The sequence below is a fragment of the Diabrotica undecimpunctata genome, chromosome 1, assembly GCF_040954645.1.
Source record: "Diabrotica undecimpunctata isolate CICGRU chromosome 1, icDiaUnde3, whole genome shotgun sequence".
Taxonomy (NCBI): Eukaryota; Metazoa; Arthropoda; class Insecta; order Coleoptera; family Chrysomelidae; genus Diabrotica; species Diabrotica undecimpunctata.
In genome coordinates this window covers 154,957,880-154,979,577 of record NC_092803.1, presented here as the reverse complement: position 1 = coordinate 154,979,577, position 21,698 = coordinate 154,957,880, and the positions used below count along the sequence as shown (strand labels likewise).

General features: G+C 31.5%; 1 protein-coding gene across 2 annotated transcripts in view; it reads right to left on the bottom strand.

Annotated features, from left to right (window-relative positions):
* Positions 1 to 21,698, bottom strand: part of LOC140432405 (calcitonin receptor-like) — a 465,986-nt gene that overhangs the window by 246,004 nt on the left and 198,284 nt on the right. For both annotated transcript variants that reach the window (XM_072520283.1, XM_072520282.1), the window contains exon 2: positions 12,799 to 12,889. In XM_072520283.1, coding sequence (XP_072376384.1) covers positions 12,799 to 12,886 — 88 coding nt within the window. In that variant the 5' untranslated portion in view covers positions 12,887 to 12,889. The remainder of the gene's footprint in view (positions 1 to 12,798; positions 12,890 to 21,698) is intronic.

The following is a 21,698-nucleotide window of genomic DNA, read 5'->3' as shown; positions in this document are numbered from 1 at the left end:
AGCTTATTCTACCAATATTGGTGCAGCCTCAATTAAATTAAATATAAGACAAATAATAGAAAAATCTAAGAAATTTAATATCGCACTATACATTTATTTATAGATTATGACAAAGCTTTCAAAAGTGTCAAAATTATGGCAAAATGACCGAAATATAAACAACCTATATTTTGCAGATAATACAGCGAGCCCTTCTTGCAAATTGCCAAGAGGATTTAATTTGTCTCATATGACTATCGAAAACGAAAATTAAATATTTGGTCTGCAGTTAAAGAAATCAAAGATCATGATGGCGAATAGACTACATACATGACATAATAATCATTCACACATAAGCACGAGGGATCGGCTTGAGGTTGTGAGCTCATACTTGTATCTGAGATCACTGATCACAAAATACAGGGTCACTACAGGCAGAAATAAAACTTAGATGTAATATATCGCCGTAGAAAAGGTGGATAAAATATGGGAGGACTCTCAAATTTCACGAACTCTAAAAATAAGGTTGATCAACTGCTGAATATTCCCAATACGGATGTGTCGATTTTGTTACGAATGTTACGAATACGAAAATTGTTACGAATTTCGTGGACCAACCATCGGATAAATACTTCAATTTTAAATGAACTAAACGTCAATACACAGCTCTCCAGCAAAGTTCATCTCCAATTAAAATACTTTACACATGTTACGAGAGTTATGAAAGTAGATGCAGAAAACATAGAAATACTTATTATCCAAGGAAAGGTAGGAAGGTAGAAGGGTAGAAGATGGATTAACCAATTTACAAGAATATGCAAAAGACATGCATGAGTTAAAAGAAATGACTAGAGACAGAAGAGATCTTGGTAGACAGACATATGCGACATCACGATGACAACTATACTCCCTTCGAGGGGTCAGGACTGAAGAGAGATTTCTATGTAAAATAAACGAAAATACTATGAATATCAATATCGCGTTTCCAAAAGATATAATTTACATTAAATATATAACCAGTTGTCAAAAGTCGAAATAACGTATGGTCCTAAAGTTTTGGGAAAAATTTCACCTGGTCTGATTGAGAAGCAAAATGCATTTAACAAAGCAGGCCATGGAATTGAAATGTCATCAGTTATTGACATTTAATAAACAAATCAGAATATTTTGGTTTGTGCTCTGTAAAATGTCTGATAAAATTGATATCCGTCGAGGTGTTTATAATATGGTTGGGCGAATGTCGAAACGAGATGTTTTTAATATTTATCGAGATCAAAACATAAGCAAATCGACAATTTATCGCACAATCAGAGAATGTGAAGAAGGGGTACCATGTGTTAACTTGCGTAAAAGTGGCCGACCGCGGATTTTGAACCATATAAGAGAGGCAAAACTGATTGAAGCAGCTAAGAACAAAATTGGGGTCTCACAGCGAAAACTGGACAGAAGATTTCATGTTGGAAAGACTACAGTATACAGAACCCTATCGAGTAACAATATTATCTACCGGAAAAGAAGGAAAGCTCCAAAATACACAGAGGATAGAGAGAATTCCGAGATGTTGCCGCGCGTTAAGGCGAGTGCATGTCGTCAACAAGTTGATTGTGATGGACGATGAAAAATATTTTACTTTGTCCAACTCTGAGATGAAGGGTAACGATGGGTTTTACACGAACGATTACGAAAATGTACCTGACGAAATAAAATTCAAAAGTAAGAAAAAATTTGAGGACAAAATTTTGGTATGGTGTGCAATTTCTGAGGCTGGCTTTATCTCACAGCCCTACATTGGTGTTGTTCGAGGCAAAGCCTTAAACGCAAATATTTATATTCAAAGATGTCTCTCTAAATTGCTTCAGTTTGTGAACACACATCATGCAAATAATCAAATAGTCTTTTGGCCAGATCTTGCTTCATGTCATTACGCGAGGATCAAAAGGGACTGGTACGAAACTAACAACATTACCTTTTTACCTAAAGCAGACAATCTCCCCAACCTACCTCAGGCTCGTCCAATTGAAGAGTTGTGGGCAATATTAAGTCGGAAAGTCTATAATAACGGATGGGAAGCACAAAATCAGGAACAGTTAAGACGCCGCATATATACAAAAATTACAGAAATTGACACCGAGGTCGTCCAACGGATGATGCTACGTGTCAGGGGAATTATTAGGCAAATCGAAAATAATGGTCCCTTGTCTGTCATTTGAATTTTGATTTATAATAAGGATAGTTAAGTTAAATTGTTGAATAATTTAATAAAAATATAAGATTATTGTGGTCAGAGTTATATGCTTTTGAAAATTTTCCCAAAACTTTAGGACCATACGTTAATATTTTCTAATAACATTTGCACTTAATAGTTGAAGCTGCTTACTGAAGATAGATGTAAATATTCCAAACGCTTATCACAAGCGTGTTTGATTTATAATCTACGGAATTTCTAACAGTCCCCTATAGGTCTACATTTCGAAAGCCTTTCGTTTTCTTACACATAGCATCAGTTAGTAATAGTTAGTAAAGTCAATATCTTAGGGTAAACGAATACTAAGTTGAATTTCCCAATTACGTCGTACTGATTATTATATGACCTTAATTAAATTTATAGTTATTAGGAATTAAAAAACGATAAATCTCTAATCATGTTATAGTAACACAAATTGAGTAACACAAATTTATCCAATTTCAATATAGATAGAATATAAACAGGAGTTCCATTTCCTTCACACCAAACCTCTAAAATTAAATTATATAAAATAAATCAGTAATTACATTAAAGGAAATGATAAATTCACTTCACCGTGAATATATTTATATAACTTCAATTAAGCTGCATTAAAATAGACGTTATATATTGAATGTAGTTAATATCAGCTAATTTATGACAGTTGTTGCAGTTGTAAATATACAGAGCACGAAACCTGGTGTTTATTAAGGATATTGTGTAACGGTTTAAAAAGTATTATAATTTTAGTTAAACGTACTTGGTGTCAAATCTTAATCTTCTTAAAACATTTGACAGTTATTATTATAGACTGTAGCCACGAATGTTATTTTCCTTTTGGCCCCCTCCTACACTTTGTTTTATACTGCAATATTACCTTTACATTTTTTCTCAATGCAATGCTTGATCGAGTCTGTCCCAGCTTACTTGGAGAAGAAGAATAAAAGATAGTTATGGTTTTTGTGAGTTTCATATCACGTACCAAAAATCATCGATAGAACGGAGTTGCTTATAGGTATAGTTTTATAGTTTCGTAGTCTACGAAAAAACCTCCAATAAAGTACAATCGCATTTAATTTAGCCAATATTTAATAACATGATCGTCCTAAAATACCTGACGAAACTAATTAAAAGTAAATATGAAAAGATTGAAGCAAAGTTTGAGAAACATAATTCCTCGCAGTGAAAAATGAAAAAGTCAAAAGACAGAGCAGCCCATTATTTCCAATGTAATTTAATATCTATAGTAAATATAATGATACTCGCATCTTTAGTAAAAGTGAAGAAACTGGGGAAAATCGGCTTCGTAATAATTTCAAACTCTGATTTTATTCGTAGTGCGTAACAGAAGAATACAAGTGGGAACGATAGTTTAAAAAAATTAAAACAGACATTAGTACAGCAATATTAAATAATATCTATAAAAATGGGACAGCGAAAGGAAACTTGATTTACCGATAGTACAGAAAGTGGGACAGAAAATAGACGCTGAATAGACGAAAACATTTTTAAAATTCAAAGTGGATACTGCTACATCGAACAGTTCCAAAATAACTAAAAATTGATTTAAATGAAGAATAACCTTATTAATGAAAAAATATGGAAAATAAACTAAACATAAGAAAGAGACAACTATTGCTTGAGAAAACCATCATCCTTCGATGCGTTGAGTCGCGAGGGTGGTATTTGTTAATAGCAAAGAGAATAGTAATTCCAATAATAAAATTATACACTCGATCAATTTTGCAGACGAAATAAAAACCTCAGTTAAAAGTCACAAAAGTGATAGCCAAATAGAATAGATAATAAATATGATAACACATTTAACAAAAGAGTCGCAAAAATTAAAAATGTATGTAAAAAAATCAAAAAAGAACAAAAACAACGCTACGAAGAGAAGAGTGAACTCAGAATTCAATTGGCATAAATAAAACAATTATTTATTTAAAGCGTGAAAGATTTTGTTAATTTTTCTTGTGTAATTGTTAGACATAATGATGTTAAAATTTTATTTTGTCGCCAGATAGTCTGAAATATAAATTATATTTTCGTAATAATCTTTTACTTTTTTGAAGGTATATTGTTTTTGTGTTATAACACAACATTACGTTTACCCCAGGACGTATTTTGTTCAAGGGTGATTCACTTACCCTAAATATTCTTTTTTTTTAATCTTAAGATAGAGTAGTTCTCTATGGGTTCTCAATAAATTTAATTTTTATTAGCCGGAGTTGTCTAGTTTGAGTACAGTTTTGAGTACTATCCTAACCTAATAATTACGTTTAAAGAGAATAAAGTGGTTTTTTATAACATAACATAACAAGAAATAACAGCAAAAAAGTTACAAGATGGATAAATAGTATACTTTGAAATATAATACTTTGATATTTTTTATGTCACATGCTTGTAAAAAGGCTCAATGGAAAGCTGGCGAAAAAACACACATTAAAAAAAAAGAAGAAATAGAACCTTCTGTGACCAATAACAAGAAACAAGCCGAGATATTGTAGAGCACAACTCTCCACATTTCCATGGCGGTATTTTACGAGTAGCATCACGTTAACGGTGTTTTTAAATTTTTACTAGTTCACTGGATACGCCATTTATTAGTTGGATCACAAAATAAAGATTTTTGTTTGGAATTTGTTTGTTTTTCAGTTCTTAATATTAATAAATAATAAATAATGGAAATATAGTTTTAAGAAAAAAATGCTACTTGTTTTCTATTGGTAATACAAGGTTTTGTTTTGTTTTGTGTCTTTTTTTCACCAGATTTTCATCGAGCGTAGCTACAGGGGTGTTACATAAAACAAAGTTATAAATGTTTATAAGATAAAAGTCAGCCCTTTTTTAAACTATTTTTTAATAACAAATTTAATAAAATGTTGAGACTGATTCGGCAAGTACAGTTGTTTAAATAATTTATCTCCGGGATAAACAAATTGAACAACTTATAAACAATTTGGTCCATTTGTTCAAATTTTAGCACAATTTAGAAACTCATTAAGCGTTAATTTTGATTACTTATAATACATGTCAAGATTAAAAAAAAAACGTTATTAATATTTGTAAATTACTGTAAAAATAAGGCTTTTTTGAAATTAGCTCGGTCAATCGGTTATGTATTTTAATATGAAAACTCTCAAAATTAAAGAACATTTAATGATCTGCAACTTGTATTTGAACCATTTTGTTCTAGAATATCTATATAAAAAAATGTTCTAGTCCAGTTGCAATGCAGAATTTTGCTGAGAATATCAATTTTGAGACCTAAAAAAAGATGACAAACGGGTTACCACTTTCACATCAAGGCCTTGCAGAGGGGGATGAAAAAATCGATTCACAAAGAATTGGAACGCCGTAGAAAAAAAAATGTTTCAAATAAAAATGTTTATGAATGAATCGTTCTCTCAGAAACAAGGTTTGAAGCGCTGAAGGTCGGGTACGCGCCCGAAATAAGTAAACGTTTAGAGATTTTTAATATTTTTTACGATTCTCATAAATCAAATTTATTACTTTTATAACTAATTACACTATGGAATTTTCATTATTAGAGTCCGATATTCAAAACATTTAACCTGAAATTTCAATTTTGAGATTTGGTAACAAATGAGAGGCATTAAAAATATGCTCAAAAAAACGGTGAATTTTATCATTCACATCACAAACGATTGCACGTCATGGAAAATGCTTTCACGAAAACGGTAAAAATAACCGGTGGCATTAAGCTTTGTTTCTAAGAGAACGGTTTGTTCTACATAAAAAGTGCTAATAAACATTTTTGTTGTTAAATTCAACTAATTAACTTTTTTTGTTCCCCCCCCCCCCCAAAGGTTGAGTCTTTAGGAAGAAGCCGGTGGGTAAAATTGGTAAACTTTTTTGCATTATTTTGGGGTCCCAAAAGTGACATTTTGCACAATTCAGTTTGTCCGTAAGAGTTTTGAGGTTCAGTGGCATTTTCGTCTCTGACGACTGGAGTATTTTATAGAAAAAAACTAATTTTTTCACCTTTTAAGATTGTGTTTAAGAAAAACAAAGCATAATCAGCCTTTGCGTTTTCATGGATTTTTCATCAGCTACCCCTATTCATATACCTTTTAGAACCTTTATTTATCTGTATGAGATTTTATACCCAATGTTTTTTTAACAATAATTAAAACGAGACTGAAGATAATATAATAAAAAATAAAAAAATCGTCCAAACGAAAATACTAAAAACAATTATGAAGTTAAGTATATTCTGATAGCAAATATTCTGCTTTTTATTTTTTTCATTATTCATTAAATAAAGGTAAAAATTGTTATAGTTACAGTGGAATGATTGTCACTCATTCTTTAGAAACGATTACTAAAAGTAAAAAAATAATTTCACAAATCAACGAAACAGCGGTATAGATGTATAACAGCTGGGATGACAGCCCAATTAACAAATATTCGTACGAAAAAATAAAAATATCTCAGTTCGCCAGTGGGGGCTTAACCGTTAGAAAGCTTGGCCACGTGGCTGCACTCATATATAATACTGTGAAAAATCGTACAATAAAACTATTTTTAACTTTTTTCTCATTGTCATTACCAAACAAGTATGCGATATATTATTAAACCGGTAAAAAAAGGTTTTATATATTTATACAAGTATAATCAATGCTCATAACAGTCACTATTATTCAATTCATCCAACTCTGTCCAATAGCATTCCTCACCTAACCTTTTCTCCTTCCAAATCATATGCTTTCTACTAGAACTAAAATTTATTATTTTAGTTGTTTTCCCGCCTATCTATTCAAAAAAGGCGTATTTCAAAGCCCCTTCTTTGAGTGTAGCAACAGTTCAGTACCAAACACATGGGATCATCCAAAGAATTATTATGCAAATTATATAAATTACACATTGCGGGTCATTTTAATATATCATGTTTAATTGCCTCATTTAACAAATCAGTGTATGATTTCTTAACTGAATTTCTCAAGAAACAAAAATAAATATTTAACATAAATAGCTTAAAATTTTTTGAGGTAGTCACTACTCTCTCAAGTACGTAATCTTTAAAAGTAGGTATTGTTCCAGAAATGAACATATTGTTTTTAAAATATAAAATAAAAATGTAAATTTAGACTTTTCTTAGTGTAGAATAAGTAAAATAGTCACTTTATGAAGTTTGCTCGGGATACCCGACTTATTGGCGCCACAGCCTCCTAAATAGTTTTCACACCTAAATACAAGAGGGGTAATCTTCACTTTAAGTTCGCATCAAGTAGTATTATCAGATTAGTTCGTTCTCAAATGCCCTTGAGGCATGTGCATTTTAAAACACTCTCAATTCATGTATAAAATATTTCTCTACGCCGAAATCGGGCATTTTTCTCATAAATACGGTATTCTCTTTTACGTGTGATAAAGAAAGAATTATTTGATATTGTAAAGTCGGCTGCTGCCGTTTTGGGCCTCTCTACTCTAAAAATAGTTAATTATAAATCGATAAACTAAAAGTGATTTATTTCTCTGGAGCTATATTTGCTCACATTAACAATCCTTATCCTTAAACGGTCACTGAAGAACCAAACCTATGGAGATACATCCACTCACAAGTCCTTTGAAGTAAGGCTTGGAATCAAAAGATTTTCAACCCTCGAATGTAGGGATCCAGTTACAAGGCCCCCTCAGGTATATTACAATACATTTAATTTTAAGTCAGTAAGGCCTAGGTGATTAGTATGATCTGTGGCTAATGAACATAGTTCGAAGCCAAACCTCTCCACAGACACAAATCCAGCTAAAACCTTCAAATACTTGGTTATTTGAAGTATATCCTTACAAAGCCAGCAGTGACCGAGAAATAAACAAGGATTAGTCAAACAAGATCAACCACTAGAAAGTTACATGGACTATTGTGGACTGATGAAATAACAAAAGAAAATAAAAAAAGACTATACAAAACAATAATAAAAAGTGTTGGATTGTACGGAGCCGAACTCTGAGAAATAAATCACAGAATCAAATCAAAAATTAGGGCCATGAGTCTAAAGTATTGGAGACGATATTGCCGGCGAAAGAGAAATTGATCTAGACCTAATAGATACATTTGAGGCCAAAAGTCTAAACTGGTATAAACATTTGCAGAGAATGCCTGAAAATAAAGGAGCCAAAAAGATAGAAAAATGGACTTCACCCACTAGAAGAAAACAATGTATACCAAGACGGTCCAGGAGAGAAGACATCAAAGATGCAATGACTGCTAGAGATTTAAAAACTGAAGATTGTATCGACAGAAAACGCTGTCATTTATACATAATGGTAAAATGGTACATGTAATTAATGCTCTTATACGGCATTGCAATCTGAACTCCACAAGTAGGCTCTATAAATTGGCTAGAGTCCCTAGAGGCATGGATTCACAGAAGTATACTACGATTACCAGAGTTGAAAAGTGAACAATTGATAAAGTCCTACAAAGATCTAATACTATTCGTGAATTCTTACTATGAAATGCCAAAAAAATTTCCTTTTTAGGTCAAATTTTTTGAAGTAACCAGTATCTGATCTTTTTCTTTCTCTTCTTCTTCCTCTTTATAAGCAATTCTACTGGTCCACTGGCGGATTAATACCTACATAGAAGGTGGTCACTCCATCTGTTGCGCGGCCGTTTGATACTTCTGCCGGTTGGTGACTTATCTTCTGCTGTTTTGACCATACGGGTCTCCAATATTTCCTGTAATTCTTCTCAGTACTCTTATCTCTGCCATTTCTAATAGCTTTTGTGTTGTGGCTGTTTTGAGTCTTATTTCTGAGTCATATCCCATTATTGGTCTTACACTGGCTTTACAAATTATTGACTTTATCTCAGTGTTAATGTGTTATGTGTTATAATGTTTCGCCATATCGTGTTATTAAGGCATCCTGTGAGTCTATTTGCTTTTTGTTGTTAATTTTTCATTCCTTTGTCCGGGTCTCCATGGCTGGACAGTGTAATTCTAAGGAATTTTATTTCCAATACTTGTTCAATACTGATGTCATTAATTTCTATTTTACATCTGCTTGGCTCTTTGCTGATTATTATTGTTTTAGTTGTCTGAGATGAGATTGTCATATTAAATTCTTTTGCTCTTATGTTAAATCTGTGGACCAGTCTTTGCAGACTATCTTTATATTGGACAATCAATATTGCATAGTCTGCGTGAAAGAGTATTGTTACTCCTTTGTTTCACATTCTGTATCCTCTTTTTTGATTAACGCTTTTGATGAATTCATCCATAATTAAATTAAAGAGCATAGGGCTCAATTATTTCTATTGTTTCTGTGAGTTGTCCATCTATTGTGACTTCCATTTTGTTGTTTTGGTAAATGTTTTTAATAATTTTTATAATATTTAGGGGAACTTCTACATTATACAGAAGATCGATTATATCTTTGAGTCTTCTTTGAGTCTTTTTTGACTCTGCCAAATGCTTCTTTTAAGTGAATCAGACACATAAATGCTAATCTATTATACTTAAGTGATTTCTCAGTAATTTGATTTATGACGAATATTGCATCTGTACACGATATTTTACAACGAGAATCCTGTTGTTCATCTGCTAAACTTATCCTCAGACAACAACAAAATTTTAACTGTAAGTTTTAGGATAATATTTAACAAGTTTATATCTCTGTAGTTTTGTGGCTGCTTTTTATCTTCTTTTTTGAATAATATAATTAGTTCGCTCGCTCTCCATTCTTTTGGTATTTTCTTTAATTGTTCTGTCATTGTTGCTCCACAATTTCAGTAATTCGTTCCGTAACCTGTCTTTACCTGCAGCTTTTTAAGTATTTTGCGAACTTACTGTAGATTTATATTAAGTTCTTTATTTGTAGCAATTTCTGGTGTTTCTAGTTCTAACATCGTTGGCTCCTCCTTTGTATTGATCTTTTTCAGGTAGTCAACCCATGTATCCTTTTCTATGTTTTTTAGTTCTATTAAATAAGCTAAATAATTAATAAGTTAAAGCGCCATATTTCCTTTTGCAGACCATAAAATTCATATTCAATTTCTTTAGAAAAGCTTTCCCAGTGATCATTTTTTATTTTTCTTATACGTGCATGTGTTTCGTTTCTAATTATCTTGTAATTATGGGATGCCTCTTATGTTTTGGTTGACATGTATTTTAGGTAAGCTTTTTTCTTTTCTTTACATTTTTCCTTCACTCCTGTACAAACTCATGGATCTTTGCCTTGGGAACGATTTCTATAAATTCATATTTTTTTTACCATGAACTTCATTATATATTAGACTTAATTTTTGTCCAGCTTTCTTCAACTCCATCACTTGCTGTGATATTTCTATTTCTGCTTTTTTTGGTTATTCTTTTTTGGAATAATATCTTCTGGAGTCATCCTGTTAAGCTTTCGTCTTTTAGCTTTGTGGTGTATTCTGGTTTTTTGTTATCAGATATATGTGTTTTTATTAGTATTTTGCACAACATCAATTCATAATCGCTTCCTATTTCTGCTGATGTTAGTGCTAGATCAAAGTGCCTACATCCAGATTTAAGAGGAGTTTTACTCTTTATTCGACAGAATATAGTCTATTTTAGATCTTTGTCCTCTAGTGTTTTAAAAGCATATTTGTATTGTTCTTTTTGAGAGAAAAATCTATTATTAATACGTATTTTGTTTATACTGCAGAGGTCCACCAGGTGATCTCCGTTTTCATTTCTGATATTTTCATTATGTCGCTGTTTTATTCCTGAAATCATTGCCAACACTAGCGTTAAAATCACCCATAATGAATATAATAATCATTTTGCGTCTCGTTTACATTACATTACAGTCTGAAGGTGTTCGTAAAAGTTTTCCCTTGTAATTGTGTCTCTGTTTTACTCTGGTGCATAGATTACTATCACATTCAAAGGTTTAACATCCAATTTAACTTTTACACTTACTACTCTTTTAAAAATATATTTACATTCTTGTACTTGGTGTAAAATTTTTCTGTGTACTAACAGCGAGCCGTCACCTTCTTTTGCTTTTGTATCTTTCGCAACACCACCGTAAATTGTCATATAGTCATCCAGCATAATATGACCCTTTACTTTAATTTTCGTTTCTTGTAGTGCGCATACGTCTAAGAAAAAATGTTTTTCTACTAGTTTTTTTGTAATTTTCTGCTATCTTGTGTTTAAAGACTTTACGTTAAAAGTACCGATGAGAAATATATTTGTCGTTTTTCATAAATTCATTGTTCTCTTTCTGGCCTTAGTGGTCGTAATAAAATCATTCCTGTCCAGAGGCATTATCCTGTTTTTATGAGCTGTATGGTTATAAAGTCTATCAGTAGGGTTCTAACTAGCTGTAGGCCCTCTCCTTCTTTATCTGGGCTTAGGACCGGCAACAGTTCTGTCTAACTACTCGATCCATCCAACAAAACTGCAGGCAAAGTTACTATCTTATCTTAAAACAAATAATAAAGGGCAAGATAAGATAAAAAGGAATTCGTAAAGTATCATGACTGAAGAACATTTGCCAGTAGACAGATATACGCACTGTCGATCAACTCTTTAAAATTTTGCAGGATCCATAAACAGGTTCGGTTCGATAATAATTTCTCAGAATGATTGCCAATGTCAGGCAGATCGAGCAGATCTCGAACAAGATACATAGAGAAGAATAAGCTCTATATAAAGTTTTTTCCTAACAGATCAAAAACGTTATCTTCATCAATTTAGCTCAAAATCTGGTATAAGACAAGCCTGTATGGTATCACTATTTAATACATATGAACAGATCATATTTATTTAATAAATATTGACAGTATTATAAGAGAATTCTTACAAGGATGGAGAGGCGAAATAACAATAGATAGCAACGAATCTCGAACCACGGATATGCAAACGATATCTTAATATTAGCCTGGTTAGAAGAGAAATCTCCAAATAATAAACAAGCCAACAACGATGAGCAGGTGAGCCGGGAATGTGGTATTATGCTGAACAAAAATAAGATACAAATAATTTAAATAAATTATAATGCGACCACTATCAGAAATGTTACTTATTTGGAAGTAATTAATAGGTTTAACTACCTCGAATTTCTAATTAAAAATATAAGAGACCATAACAAAGACAATAAATAAAGATTGACAGTAGCACATGTTCTTATCGTGCATACCAACTACGTTCAAGTATTCAAGTTAAATAGTTTTCGTAGGTTAAGCCACCAGAATATTCTTCTCCTCCTTGGACCTCTTTTCCCATGAACCCCACCTTCAAGTATGGTCCAATGTATGTCGTATCGTTGATTATTATGCATTATATGGCACAGGTATTCATGTTTACGACATTTTATAGTTATGACTAATTTGCACTGTTTACCCATTCTGTGTAGAACTAAATAATTGAATGCATACTCCATATTTTTGTGCCTAATTTTTGGACGATTAAACTGGCCTATTCGACTGTAGCTCATGGGTTATGCAGTGCCATTTTTCTTTACGAAAATAAGTAGCTGGTCAATTGTATAAAGTTCTTCCTTTTCCCGTGCTTGGGAATAGCGATGACACCTTGGAATATTCAACCTACCACAGAGATATACTATACTATTATGTAATTATAATTACTTACCAGGTGTTGAGTTTTGTGAACCGCATTCAAAGTAAACCTTGCTGGTGTTCAAATGTTGTTGAAGGTCTTGTAAAGAGTTTAGGTCCATTTTCTAAAAAAATAAAAAATTAATTGTAGTAAATATTCCAGTTGTAACAATAGGTATCATGATTATTTATGTTTCAACTAGTGCGGTAGAAAATTTTTTTAATATTTTAACGTGTATTCCGAAATAGTTTTCTTTAATATTATCTTATTTATTATTTTAAGTCGACTATTACATATGAATTACTAAAATCTCAGTAATGAGAGGCAATAATTAACATCAATTATTACTCTATGAGATGCAAGAGTAGTCTGAATTATTATTTGACTTTGATGGATTTTAAAGCTTTTTTGCAAATTTTGGGCACTTAATCATGAAGACTGAAATTGTTTAAAAAAAAATGAAGATAAAAAGATGAAAATATTGAAGCCATTTAATCGTTAGACTCCATCTCTTTTCTAAGGAGACCAATATTATAATTATATATCTAACTAATGTCTACTCTCGGCAATCTAAAAAAAGAATGTTTTCAAAGCAATGCATTTATTCGGTGATGTCTGTACATTTATTATTTTAGGTAAGCAAAAATATTAATTGAATATGATTATAGGTATAGATGTATAGATGAACAATAATGTATGTAGGTTCAGAGCAGGACGTTGGTGTGTGGATCATTTATTTACATTGACGCAAATAATAGAGAAGTAGATACGAAAAGACGTCTCCATTAACATTTAATAAATTTAGCGATTAATCAAACTAGTAATATTTATTGGCTAGATATTCTGATAGTGCATATTAGCACCTGCTTGTAAGTAAAATATTTTTTCCATTTTTTCTGAGAAGGTTGATCCGTGTGCTCACATGGATGAACATTTTTATAACTTCGAAGTTTTTATTAGGGATAGCTGAATTAACATTCAGCTGGTGCTATGTAATTACAAACTCTCCAATGCCATTACTATGCTTGTTTGACTTCCGTAGTTTTTGAATTTTTTCTTACTACAGCGTCTACGTCTTCATCGTTAGCATATGCTGAGTTCTGGACTGATTTATTGGATATAGTTTCTCGGTTGTCTCGAGTGAGCTTTTTGAGATTACGTTGAAATATTGACATGTCAACGTGTCGCTTTGACCAATCACCTTGAGTGCTTTAAACTGAGTTGATATATTGTGCTAGTACTTTGAATCTCCTTATTTTCATTCATTCACACAATTACATAGGCTTGGCTTTGCGATGTTTTCAGCTTCTGCTTTAAAATCGACACAGAGGTAATACATATTGATATATTGCGCATTTTCAAGAATTTGGATTTAAGCAAAAATCTGGTTAACAATTTGGTTAATAATTACGGTCTAGCCTGAAACCTAACTACTAACTTTTTAAATAGGCTTTGGTGTATGTCTTCAAAATATCATGCAATATATTTAATAATACCTTGTAGGCGATATTAAAAAGAGTTATTTTGCGTTGGTTATTAAATTTAAATCTCTCTGATCTAATTTGACAAATAAATTTTACGTGGTATTGCTGCATTTAAACAACTCTTCTGGGATTCCAACACTGCCTAAAGATTTGTGGATTTATGAGCAGAAAGCTATAAAGCGTTTTTACACCTCTAGATGTTTAAGACAAGAGTTTCACTGCTGTTTTTCAGTGTATATGATGAGGCTTTCCTAAGGTAATTAAAATTGGTCCAAAATTAAGAGTAATACCTTATACACAGATGGGTTAAAAATTCAGATAAGTAGAGTGTAGTATTGGGTAGTGGTGTAAATTAAAACATTTCAATTCCACTAAGAGAATTTACCTCTGTATTTTATGTAGATATTTTTGCAATCTTGCAGTGTACAAAAGAAATCACCATGAGGACTTTTGAACTACTACTTCTTCTTCTTCTAGTGCACTCCATTACTAAAGGTTTGCGATCACTACATCAAAATGGTCTCTATTCTGCGCTACTCTTAGTAATTGATAAACGTTCTTGCCCGTCCAAGTTCTGATATTGCGAAGCCATGACATGGTCCCTCCGCCTACTCCGCTTCGGCCATCTATCTTCCCTTAAATTATTAATCCTAGCAGGTTATATATGTCATTTCTTATGATCACCTAAGTAGAAGGTCTTTTTTTTATTAATCGTTGTTATAAGTTCTAACTATTTTTGAATTAGATTATGCACATATGGCCAAGCAGGTGGACTTTTTTCTAGTATGAGAATACAGAGGGGAACTCGACAGACTGGCAGAACATAACAGTATTACACTGGTATAGGTTCCAAAATATATGAAAATAAACGACATAAAAAGAACAAAAAGACTTGCTAGAAGATCATCAGTTATAGAATATTTTGGTTCAGAACCGTAAATCTACCAAAAAACATCGTCTGTTACAAAAAAAAGACTTGATCGGAAAGCAATTGAAAACTGAAAAAAATATACCTCCTCAACATGTATATTGAACAGAAAAAATATATATTGGACAGACGTGCTAGTAGTGTCGAGGTACTGCGAAAAACAAGCAGGAATCAGCTAAAAATTCTAACAGGCTTCATTATTAGATATGCGGCAGTCGAGGTCCGCCTGCATACAATAAAATTGTTTCATTAAGAGTTAGGCTCTAGACTCTCTAACAGAGAACCAAAAACATATGGTACCCATCAAATGAGTATAGACCTTTACATGATACAGAGTTCCAGAATCCTAGAATGAATCTCATGAAGAAATAGAAGATGTACAATAAGCCAACTGCCTTCAGTACAACCGGTTAACAACTAACAGACATCTGAAGAAGTAAATAAATTGAGAATTAGTGGTTTGACATATCTAAATACCTATTTTTTGGATAATAAATTTATTGTGATGTAGAACAGTTTCGATTAATATCAACAACGATTAACGTAGACTCTACGTCCAACATCGTAACTGAGGATTCAAACTGAATGTTGGAATAAAATAATGTTTGGTGATAAATAAAGAGCAAAATATATGCAAAGTACAAATAGATACACATATTATTATTGCATATTTTTGCTAATTTTAAAGAACTATATACATTTAAGCTAAACATGATTAAATTTTTATATTTTCAAAATAAATTATATAAAAGTTTAAATTTTTCTTTTCTTAGTTGAAATTTTATAGCTTGGATACTAACGAGATCATTATCTATCGCTTAACATCTATCTGGACTTTTTCATTACTACCTGAATTATACCTGAATAATTATGGATTTTTTAACCAAAATAATATTTTACTAGCGTAGCAGGTTGCAGGTACATCCCTGTTTTTAATATACAATTATTTTGTTTCAGGCAAACATTTATCTAAAGCAAACGTTGTATTGTCTTTAGTGTTTATAAAAAAGTGCTTGGATAAGGTGTTTTCTTAAGTAAAAGCTAAGAGACAAAGTATTTTGCAAGGAATGTTCTAAAATCGTTAATAACATTCATTTTCACATTTTATTTCTTAAATAAGGAACTGACAAACAAAAGCATCGTGTCCACAAACGAAAATTTTCAGAACAGAGTATTTTTATTGGACAAATTCGCTTTTACTTTTATAAAAACCGACATAGAAAGTAGCATCAAAATACAAAAATTCGCCAAAGTGTTCTTTAAGCCTTCAGTCTTTCTAGAAGCAAACATTATGTTAAAAAAATTGCAAAATAAACATTTTAGTCAATTTTTGCAAACATATTTTAACTTGCATATTTCTAATGAGGCAACACTAAGAAAGGGCACTATCAATACATTGCATGACGGAGTAAATGAGAAAATTAAAGTCTGTTTACGCGTTAACGACTTTTACATATTTGTCGATGAAAGCAAAGATACAGAGGCTATGAGAGCAAGAGTGGGCTAACCCCAAATATTGAATAATGGATTTACATGAACCAAGAATATATGCGTTTTTTGAAATTTTATAAAATTAAAATATGATGCTAAAAGGTGGTCATTGTTTACAAATCATTAACTAATAACAAAAAACTCGAAGATCATGCAGTATAGTTAACAAAAATATTAAAATTTCAGCTTTTTTTGTGGATTAGACCGCTTTTGCATCAGCGTGCCCTTAAAAATTTTAATATTAATATGGATTAGACCTAGAGTACAATACAATTAAACAGTATCAATGTTGAAAATATGCTTTATTAAAAAACAAAGTAACAAAAATACTTAATTTTCATCGTTAATGAACTCTTCTTTCTGCCGTATAGTAGATCTTATTGTTCTGGCCGTTGTGTAAAATCCATGATGTATTGGAGGTATAAATGAAAGTAATTCCAAAATATCTTTTTTTTTGCTTCGGTTATTGGACGTCCTTAGGGATAAAGATAATCTAGCTGAAGTATTTCCCTGGATGTCCTCTTTTTGTCATCTAGTGAGTAAAAGAGAACATCTACATTATTGCTGTATTTGTAGTAAATTGTAAATGGATTTGTTTTCTTGTATTGCAACCACTGATTCTGTAACCATTGGACTTTTGATTTTTGTGTATCAAGTTTGCGATTTGTTATATTTCTCTCTAACTTCTTAGTAGAATAAAAATCGTTTTCTGTCATCTTTATTACTGTAAAATGTGCTTTCTTTCGTGCATGTCTATTACCTTTATCCAGTTGCCAGGTACGTAGATATCTTTAAAAATCTTTTTTGCTTACTTATTACTCCGAAATGTTGGTCACAGGCAAGGTAAGAATGTCCGCTAACTGAAAACTTATGATCAATATTTTCCACCACAATATCAGGATGTGACAAAATAAAATCGCAAAGGGCAGCCATTTTAATGTTATGGTTCTGCCCTCCGCATTGATCGGAATATAGTATTACATTTTTTGTTGTAACAACATTTTTAAAATAATGCAGTAAACAGGATCCTATTTTTTGAGGTCCTCGTGATGCTTGTGTCTCGTTCCAAACATACATATGAGCATTATTAGTAGAGACATTCCAGTGCTGATAACTGATGTGGGCAACATTCGCATCAAGTCAACTGCAATCACTGTAATTTCTTCAGGAATTTGTTTTGCATACTCTGCATCTTGTTTCATACCACATCTAGCACGGTCTGCTTTTCGTTGGTGAACCTCTAGTGTTACTTCAAATTCACGTTTTTCTGCTTGCACTGTTGAGAACTTTATTTTATTGTTATACAAATCACATTTTTTGCGCGAATCCGTAATTGGTGCATGGAATCCAATATTAAATTGGGTATTAAATATTACTGATGGAGGATGGTTAGCCCACTCTTGCATTCTTTTACGTATTTATGCATTGAACAATTTTGGTCTATTCCACAACTTCGTGGGTTAGCCCATTCGTGTTTTTAAATTTTTGTTATTTTCTATAATGCAAAATCACCTTACTGGAGAGATTTATGTTATAATATACGAAAATGTTGGTTAGACCGGTTTTGCTGTATAACTTTAGATCGTTAGAAGTGATTGCAATATATAACTCAATTATCAACAAAATGTTGGTTAGCCCACTCTTGCTCTCATAGCCTCGGTTGATATATGGTGCATCTTGTAATCGGTGCCTTAAAAGAGGATGAACAAGGAACCAATATTATGATTGTTTGTCAGCAAACACTATTTTTGTGAAAATTTTTATCAAATACCGCTCAATATATGGTAAAAGTAGGACAAAATTTGAAAATATTTCATTCAATTATGGTTGGTTGTCTTTTACATGGCATAAACGCTATTCTCTAAGTCTTGTATTGTTTAACCTGATATAGAATGAAATAATAAAAAAGTAAGAACTAAAAATTATGTATTAGAAAAAAAAATATCAGTTTTTGTGTGTCGTTTCATTTGTTTTAACGTGAAAAATAAATATGTATTAAACATAAATGATTATATTTAATTATTTTGTTTAATTTTGAGCATTTGTAATATGCATTCAGATATTTAATCAAATTTAGAAAAATAGATGCATTTTTTATTAAAAGTAATGCAAGTATATTATGTTCATATTTTGCACATATTAAGTAGGCACATATTTTTTGTTGCACATATTTCGTTCTCTAGTGACTAATATCGACTAAAGACTTCGCATTCTGTTTAATAAGGATACATCAGGTACCCAGCTAAACCAATTCCATTATTTAGTTTAAGTACCAGATAAGAAAAGAGTCTTAGGCAAGAGAAACAATTTTAGAAGAATAAAGATTAGAGGGTTGGCATGGTTGACGTTAACTTGGAACATCGTTACGACTTTATGTCCCATATTTATTTTAAGAATCACCAATTTCTCTTGTATTTTTATACTGAGATTAAAGTCTTATCTCTTACAAAGATCCTTTAAGTAAAATATTTTGTAATTTCATATACAAAATTACTTTGAGCAAAATGTTCTAAAAACTATATTTTAAAACTTATAATTAAAATAAACTTTGGTTATTTTTAAAATTGGTCATTTTCAACTTAAATTAAAATTATCGTTACTCTTTTATTAATATTATACCTAATCTCATTTCAAACGGTATATATAGAAAATATTTTTCGTCAAGCCAGCAATTATGATCAGCTTTCCACGTATTTGCTGTTAATACTGCCGTATCATCACAGCAAAATTCCCAGGAACTCCTTTATTACATATTGAGCATGCTGTTTTGTACCCTAATATGAAACTAGGCGATATCGATATAAACCTGTTGCGGATAATTACATATTTTGTTCTACCGTAAAATATGATTAGATTTCTAATTGATATTTTTGAGAATTTGGCTGCATTTCTATAAAACTGTTGCAATGTGTGATGTTATTAGTTTAATATATCACTAAAATTGTTATTACTTTTATTTACTTTATTTGAATAATTTATTAATTATTTTAGCATACAAAACTAGAATCGCATTTTTCAATTTTGTAAATTTGTCGTTGACAAGCGCTCTGAATGTGTGTTCTTTATTATTTGTCATTACCTGTAGCATTCCTAATCTTTCTCAGATATAGCCATTCTTAATTTTACCTTTTTCTCTCACTCCACCAATCCAAGTAGCATTCCTATTTCCGCCACACGTATTCACTATTTTTCTTCGTCTTTTAATACTGTTAAAGTCAGCATATCATACATAATCATTTGTTCTTTCCGTTACAATTAATAATGAAAATTACGCTTCGACTGCCATCAACAATTATGTTACTGCCAACTCTACTCGTCTAATACAAAAATTAGTAAACAGTTTTCATTTTTACTACCATAAATGGTCATCAAAATTTTCTTCCTAGTATCTAAACCGCTTTGCAAATTCATTGGAAAAAACAGGTATTATTGTCTACCAAGAAGTGGGTCAGTAAAGTTTACTTGTTTTCGAAGCTTGAAAAAGAGCAATAAATCTTTCAGCTTTATTGTTTTATAATAGCAATTTTCTTCGTAAATGTATCGAAAAAATTGCTTATTTCTAGAATTATAAACCAGTGTTTGGAACGTTAAAGTTCGTTACAAACACTAATAATAATAATTTTGCCGGTATTTCTCTCCTATAAATTATTAGCATTTGATGATTCCGCTCTCGGTTTACGTGTGGGACAGTTAATCCCGGCATTTTGGCATTGTATAATTGCATCGAATCTCGGGCGCTTCTCTTGCCAACCTGCCAGTGTAATTTCAATCATTTCGCAAATTGTCTGCGTACTCCGTGAAATTCTTTTTGTAAATAGCAAAAAAATAAGAACAAAATGAATCTTAGTTAAATACATATTTTTAGAAAAGTATTTTTGTAATAGTGCAACATAAAGTGTTTTTAACCTCATCAAATATTTCTTATTACCAGTTTGACTTAGTAATTGTTTAAATGATTATTTAATTCAAGTCTTCATATTTAGTCAGTTACAAATATATCGGTGTAACTGGAACACGCTTACCGAGACGCTGACCTAGTGAAATTTGCAATGTAATCAAAAGCCTATTTAATATTGTGTACAAATTATATTAGTAAAACATGAATGCATAAACAAACGCACGTGAGTTAAATACCCGGAAAAAACGGGAGTAGATCATTAAGAATTAAGAGTTAACAGTCGAACCTAGTATTGTCATTTGTCAACCGGGTACTCTCTCTATTATTGTACTTAGAGAACCAATAAAGTAATTATGAGCATCCAGTGAGTTCGAGTTAATCAATCAATCCCATGCAGGGGGTAAACTACCCCTAGAGTTCTACTATATGGAACTCCTGATGGAAGCAATCTAATAAACATTATATGATTATCCAACATTATTATAAATGGTTTGCTCATGGAAAATGACTTTTGGGGTTTTAAGCCATTAAAACCCTACGCTTGGCTAATGCGGGCGAGTTAATTTGGAAGTGGGGGGAGAAAAGGGTGGAGATGAGAATGCTTTGGGTTTGAACAACATGGTTTCCCCGGGAATAAAAGGCTGGGAAAATTTATGAGCTCGCGTGGGCAGGTGTGCTATTCCTGAATAAATAAATAAATAAATAAATAAATAAATAATAGCTTTATTACCCAACAGTTTCCCATTTCTAGGGTAAAAATTTAAGATACATTTTTAATTAGTATACAATCATTAGTAGGTGATACACAAATATCAAGTAAAAAAATAAGTGCAAAAAGTAAGTAGGTGAAAAACAAAATAAAGAGTGAGAACAATATAATTAAACAAATCACTACGTATATAAGAAATAAAAAAAAATACACAAAAAAAAATTAACAATCTAATGTACTCCATAAACCAGTGCGGTATCAACCAGATGATTAATTGAGCATGAGAAAATATCACAATGGTTGCAAATTTTGTTATAATTATTGCACATAATATAAATGGGTGACTTCAGTAACATATTTGTTCTCGCACGTGGACAAGTAAACACTATAGTCGACCTGGAAGTAATTCTTGGCACATTATAT